Source organism: Musca vetustissima, unplaced genomic scaffold (genome assembly GCF_032173495.1).
Source record: "Musca vetustissima isolate MV318-11 ecotype Yass unplaced genomic scaffold, APGP_CSIRO_Mvet_v1 utg463598, whole genome shotgun sequence".
NCBI classification, from domain to species: domain Eukaryota; kingdom Metazoa; phylum Arthropoda; class Insecta; order Diptera; family Muscidae; genus Musca; species Musca vetustissima.
The window spans coordinates 1-7,173 of NW_026877800.1; the positions used below are offsets into that span (position 1 = coordinate 1).

The following is a 7,173-nucleotide window of genomic DNA, read 5'->3' on the forward strand; positions in this document are numbered from 1 at the left end:
CCACGAATTCGAAAAGTTTCGTTGGAATTTCTTAACGAATTCTAACCCAAAATCAAATGACAAAAGAGACTTTTTGTGGGAATTTTCGATTTTCTGTTTAATTTTTGACAAAATTCTAAAGGAAAATTAGAAAATTTACAAAAAATAGGAAGATTTTCGGATACTTTCTCAGAAGTTCTAAAGAAATCGATCGTTTGATCTGAAATTCATAAAATTATCGAGTGATCCGGAAATTTATTGAATGTTGATCCGAAATTCGGAAAATTATCAGATAACTGACCCGAAATTCGAAAATAACTCTGAATAATTTCGAAAGTTTTTTTGAATATCGTAAAAATATTCAGATGTTTCAATAGTAATTATGAAAAAAAATGATTTGTTATCTTAATACGGTAGCAGGTTTTTGTTTAAAATTATGTTTATTTTTACGAGGTGTTTTTTCTTTTAAATTTTAATTTTCAATTTAAAATCACCTTTTCTTATAAACTAAATTTACGCTATTAAATTTCCCTTAAGGATATGTGCAGACTACTCGGAAAATAATGGGAAAATGTGAGACAATTAGGAAGGAATCTCATATCGGCGAAAAATTTTTAGCTGGGTGGTTGCAAAAACATACAGCATTTTTGTAGGCGCTGATATGGCTTTAAATTATCTGCAAATATTTAGCTACATAGTTAAACAGATAAAAAGAGTTGGAAATCCAAAACACCCAAGTCGTGTCAAAAATGACAATCTTGAGAAATCAAAACCTGTTTTGAGCGCCAAAATTAATTATTTTAATCTGTAAATACAGTTACACAAATAATTATTTTTATATGGGATTTTCTGATAAGATATCAACATTTGCACTATATGTAAATCTAATACGAACATCTGAAATTTTACGCTAAATATTTTTGAATGTGTTTTCCTCATCGATGTATTTCAATACATACAATAACTCAGGAGATATGGTTATATGTGACTCGTTAAAGACGTGAAATTTACTCGTGCTGAAAAAATCTTTCATGTGAATATCTGATTTCGACGCCGCTGTGTTATAGTAGTCAAGTACCATATTCCACTGGTTATGTTTGCCTTTCCAACGAAGCCAACAATATTTTTACAAATTGTAGTTAAACAATTATGTTTTGATTGCTATATCAGTAGTGCTGAATCCATCACTTGTTATGTTTGTTGATGGATTTCTTGAGTGTATTTTGATTTGCAATATCAATCAAGTTCAAGAATATACCTTTTTAAGTGTTTTTATAGGGGCAATGACACTAACTCTTTTCCTGGAAATAACTACAACTTCTTAATTTCTAGTGTCAAAAAATGGTCGCATGCTGTTGCAATTATCCTTTTTATTTTAAATATTTTTTATTCTCCAAGAAATTGGCATGTACTAATATGAGATGGTACCAGTTCTAACCGCTTTTTTCTAAACACTCGTTCGTCCAGCTCTCAAGGTACAGAAACAATATAAATTTGATGGATTATACTAATAGAAAAATCCCATGTACACGGCATTTCGGCTAATCTAATGTTGGCCTTTTTTGATTATCTTGAAGTCTTGATTTACAAGCTGACAGCCTTAAGTGACCGACCAGTCCAATTGAATGAAAGAAAATCAATATCACTGATACGCCACTTCACGGTAGAATGTGATTATTGTTTGTTGTGTATTTTTCGTGTATCTGTCAAATCAAAATACGTATGTAATTGAAATCCATAACAAAAAAGAGTAACTATAAAAATGCTAGTTAATTCGTGATCATCATTCTGTTCGTACATGTGCTCCTAATAGTGCCAAATGGTGTTAATATATAAATAATCCGTTTTTTGTTCATTGGACACAAAAAAGAGGTAATTTTTAATAATCACTTATTTACTAAGTCTAGACCTTAATCTAAAGTCTTATACATATTTATTGTATAGTCATCCCGTGAACAAAATTAATCCAGTTTTTTACGTTTCGAAAGTGAAGGTTTCTCAAAAACTTGCTTCATGCCGCCACCACGTTCACTGTGGAATTTCAGATTATTTGCTGTCTCGGCATACCATGGCGAATCGAATTTCGTTGTATCTTGATCAACTAAATGTGTATATTTGGTACGACCACAACGGCCGAAATTTTTCACTTGCATTACTTTGGGAAGGATGGTCTTGTCGAAATGATCTTCGAGGGTGGCTTGGGCGAAATCGCGTTTCAGCACATCGTTTTCTTCATCCAAATAGAAGGCACCACGATGATAGTATTTTTGTAAGAATTTATATTTGCCCTTGACAGCTTTGTTGGTAACAATTTTCGGATTGACACGCAATTCTTGTCGTCTTTCTTCTTCTGTGAGATTACGCATACGCTCAATTTCGGCCTTTTCGCGTTCGGCACTGAAAAGAAAAAATAATAAAGAAAGCAAAGATTAGTGACAAAGTGAAGTAACGACAGAAGAAATCATTGTCCACACGTTTCCAGTGACGAAACATTTTTAATCGTTACTTATATAAAAGACCCATGAAACAGAAGAGATTGGTTACAGTTTTTCTTTTTTTGAAGAATTTCTACACAAAGTTCTTTTGGCCAATACCGTTGTCATATTTTATGTGTAGATTTCCTATTAATTGGAATTTTAGGTGACTACAAATAATGGTACTCGCTATTTGGAATTCAGTATTATCATATGCATATTTTCTCAAGGAATAGTACTCGCTGACTACATGAAGTTCCAAACATTAAGATTTTTTATACAGGGAACTTTCTAACCTAGACATTTCCCGATTATATTAGTAGTTCTAATACAAATATACATTTTCCCCATCGATGTCTATACTTTGTTAGATTACTCACTTTTCTCTTTCTTCACGATCGCGTTTCATGCGTTTGAGTTCACGTAGTTTCCATGCTTCATATTCCACTTCGTCGTTCTCATCATCTGTGCAAACATCTTCAATTTGTGGTTCAGCAGTATCGTTCTGAAATAAATACATTTTAACTAAGTATCCCTTTACAAATCACGGCAATGTGATGACCTTACCTTTGTCTTTTCCAAATCTTTTTTGACACTCTCCTCGACCAGACGCAAAGTGTTACGTCTCCTCTCCTTGGCCAAACGTTTTGCTTCGAGTTCTAATTGTTTTTGTTTCTGTGCCTCACGTTCCTTTTCCTGTATTGTGGCACGATCTTTTTTACGCACAAACAACGGCTTCAGACGTGGCTCATTATCTTCCTCACTTTCGGTTTCTTCCTCATATTCGGAACTCTCGGAATCAGATGATTCAGATTGTTTCTCTTCTTCCTTTTGGAGAATTTCCTCTTCTTTTTGTTGTTGTAACATACGTTGACGTAACTTGAGACGTCTTTGTTCCAATTCCGTTTCACTTACATCTGAATCGGAATCCGATTCGGAAGCCAATGTAATTTTATTGGTGGCTTTTTGCATAGCCTTCTCATCTTCATTTTCTTCTTCTTCCGAATCACTTTCTTCCAGAAGTTCAGGTTCATGGATGTGACGATGTCGTTCCATACGTTCTCTTTCCAGTTCATCTTGTTCAACGGGGCGGGCACGTAAACGTCTCAGACGTGGATCATCGACATCCTCATCATCGTCGTCGTCATTGTTTTCGTGTTTGTCTTCATGGCGTCTACTTCTGCCCTCCCTATCATGTTCCTCATCCTTAGCATCTCCCCTGTGGTGCCTCTTTTCATATTGCTGCCTTCGACGATGTTCCAGGAAATCGTCGGTATCACTTTCCTCAGAACTGGAATTGTATTTGGCATAGTCGGGACGTTTTCCGGATATATAACGTTGGACCTTTACCTTTTGCATAGATATTTCACCTGGAAGTAAAACAGAGTTAACAAAAAAATAGACGACCACACCAAATTGTCTGACTTACCTTTTTCATTGCGTACGGCTACAGCACCTGCCGTACTTTGGATGCCCAGTGGTACAGTTGGATTATTCATTGTGCTTGTGATTTGTTTTTTCTTCTATCCACAACAAATTTATTGTTTTTATAAGTTTAATACCTCAGAAAACGATTTTATTGTTTATTTCTCTACGTTTTCTGAACTTTTGTCACAGTGGAAGGAATTAGTTCAAATTAATGATTCTATGTTGGGAATGATCGGAACTATTTCCAAATGATAAGAATTGTAGGAAAATAAGAGAATAGCCGATAAAAAAGTGTACAAAGGGCAAGGCATGATTTATCGTTCTGTTTACGAATGGGTACAATGAAAAATTGGTATAACTATTATTTGTTTAGAACAAGACAAGGGCAAATGTGATAATCAGCTGATATTGTTAGGGAAGTAAAAGTCGACTTCATAATTTTTATTTGAATAAAATTATGTTTAGATTTACGAAATCCACTCGATTTTAAATCTCAAAGATAACGTACTGGAATAGTGATTACGATTAAGTGACGTATAATCTATAGAAAAGACAATTGAAATCTACTGGATTTATAGTACGTTTATATTGTACCGGATTTATTAAATCCAGTATATCTAAATTGACAATTCCATTGAATATATTTTTTTAAATAAATCCTTATAGAGGAGGTTAACCCGGCAAAATGTTCTAATGCAAATGCCGTTTTAGTAGCCTAAACGCGCTCTAAGGTAGTATTGGGATCAGAAAATTCAAAGTACAAATAATGGAATTGACATATGAGGGTAGAATTTGTTATGACAAATGAGTTGTGACATAATCATAAATCTATATCAATCAGCTGGTCGAACTAACCTATGGAATTCAATGGATAAATCATGGCATAATTATGCAAGGTATGAAATTCATATATCAATTTCAAATAAAATGAAAAATAAATTCCATAAAATTTTATGTATGTCGATTGGCATATTTTCAATATTTTAAACTAAATATATTCTCTAAAGCCGAACATTATTCTCAAGATTTAACCATGGTTGTTACAGCTTATATGTATAAGTTTTTGGAGACAGAGATCTTCACAATATTTATAAGTATAAATGATTTTGCAATTTTCGCCACTGAGAGCTGAATGCTGTCAAAGACAAATTTATGAAAATATTGGAAACATATGACTGCATATTCTCAAAAAAAAAAAAAAAAAAAACATGTGAAAGAGGCAACATAGGCTAATAGTACGTTTACATTTAACCGGATTTCGTTAACCCAGTGTGTTTCAATTGACATTTCCTTTGCATATATGTCAAATAAATCCTCATAAAGTAGGTTAACCCGGTAAGAAGTTCTAATGTACAAGGAGTTTAAGTGTCTCATGTCGCATTAAATTCCTCCCCAATTGTGGCGGAATTGACATACGGGAACATATGTCTGAAGAAAAAGGAATTCAATATATTCAATTAATAGTGACATAGATTTAGTCCGATCAGCTGATTGATAAGTTCTTAAACGGCATTTACATTAGAACTTTTTACAGGGTTAACCTACAGCATTAGTATTTATTTGACATATATACAATTGAATTGAAAATTTAAACCCACTGGGTTAACGAAATTGGTTACCACGTAAACGTACTATTACGGCTTTATGGTTATATTCATGATGCAATAATAAGGTGGTGTATCAAAACAAAAACCTTTGTTTTTGTCTCGATTATCTGTCAAATTTTTCCATATAATATTTCAAATGGTTGGCAATACTTCACATCGAATTCAAGTGAAAATTACCCACTTTGACAGATAATCAAGACATCAGCTGCGCTAAATGGACTACCTATTCATTGTGCCATGGTTATATTTACCTTCAATAGCGCATATTTTCAATTTAAATGTATTTTGCAGCGTAAAGCCTTGCCGTTTTGATGCGCTTAGGAAAAGTGATGAATTTTTTGGTGCAATAGCACCAACATTCTATTGCACTATCGGAATAAAAATTATATAAGACTTAAGGCACATTTTGTTATTAGTTTTAAATGGCATATACATAAGAACTTTTTACCGGATTAACCTACTTTATGAGGATATATTTGGCATATATTCAAAGGAATTGACCCCTCTTCATAATGTGCATAATTTACCTCGATTTAGCATAAAAAATATATCCCCCTCATCAAAAAATGCAACACTTCTCCTATAAGAACCAAACGGGTCTATCTGGTTTTATATGACGTACTTTATATGTAAAATATATGAAATAATCGGTATAAAAAACTAAATCGCATATTATATATAAATGTGGATTTAATTAACAATTGAAAATACATTTTAACTGTACAAATTTCCATCTGCACTATTACCACCTTTTATTTATTTTTTGTTGTTATAACATTTGTAAATAATTACAAAATTTACATGTCATAATATGACGTTATGATGACTATGTCAGACTTGCTGTATTGGGCTTTCTTTTGGTGTCACATTATTTACCGACTAGTGTAATTTGATAATATTTAATAATCTAAATAAATCAAAGAACTACAAATTAAAACGTAAAAAGCCTCAAAAGCGTTGCAACGTGGCAAAAACAAGTTCATTCATGTGGAAATGAATAAATTCAAAAAAGAAAAAACTTTCCATTGTATATTACATTACAAAAAAGGTAAAGGTGCTGGGGATTCGTCTACAATGTCATATGTAAAAGTTTCTAAACGATCCGGGCTAGACTAAATGTGTCTTTGCCCTGCCTGCTACTGATACTCATACTGCTGCTACTGAAGCTTACAATGATTGTTATTACAACTATTATTAATTACAATTATTTGAATGAAATCACACGCGCCTCAGCTTCTGGGGATAACACGCAGTGGGTAGTTTTTGTTTTGTTTTAAATTAATAACATCACAATAAATGTTTATCTTTTGTTTATAAATTTGTGATAACAACAAATAATAAACTAAATTGTCATCAACATGTTCCACATGACATTATGTACAGACATGAGTTGTGTTGTCAGTTGATTGGTGGTCACGCAATTCCGTTAGATGAGGTTGTGCAGAGACATCGAGAATATTTTGAAGCAATAAGCTGAGTGACAACTTTATATATAGTTTTAATTTTGGTCTAAACAGCTACGCACAGCTAGCAAAAAATTCAGTTGATTAAGAAGATATAGTCCAAACCTAGGAATGACAAATTTTTGTAAACACATTTACAAACATTCCAATAAGATACGTTACAAAATAATAAATCCTTCTGCGCATTATCCGCCTGACTAATATTGTAGAATTTTCCAGAAT

The 7,173-nt window shown here is 32.8% G+C and overlaps 1 protein-coding gene across 1 annotated transcript; it reads right to left on the minus strand.

The window, feature by feature from the left end:
* Nucleotides 1-1,939: 1,939 nt before the first annotated feature.
* Nucleotides 1,940-3,819, minus strand: LOC133322468 (microfibrillar-associated protein 1-like). Its single transcript, XM_061531462.1, has 3 exons — nt 3,021-3,819; nt 2,834-2,958; nt 1,940-2,376 (listed from the first exon to the last, which is right to left on the minus strand). The coding sequence occupies exons 1-3, from the start codon at nt 3,810-3,812 to the stop codon at nt 1,941-1,943; spliced, it is 1,353 nt and encodes a 450-aa protein (XP_061387446.1). The 5' UTR covers nt 3,813-3,819; the 3' UTR covers nt 1,940.
* Nucleotides 3,820-7,173: the final 3,354 nt, after the last annotated feature.

What these genes read in the sequence shown, in the direction of transcription:
- LOC133322468 (XM_061531462.1), bottom strand. Translation starts at nt 3,812, where the DNA reads ATGCAAAAGGTAAAGGTCCAACGTTATATATCCGGAAAACGTCCCGAC. An exon ending in AAGATTTGGAAAAGACAAAG is followed by an intron (nt 2,959 to 3,020) that starts GTAAGGTCATCA and finishes TATTTATTTCAG; the next exon opens with AACGATACTGCTGAACCACA. An exon ending in GATCGTGAAGAAAGAGAAAA is followed by an intron (nt 2,377 to 2,833) that starts GTGAGTAATCTA and finishes TTTTCTTTTCAG; the next exon opens with TGCCGAACGCGAAAAGGCCG.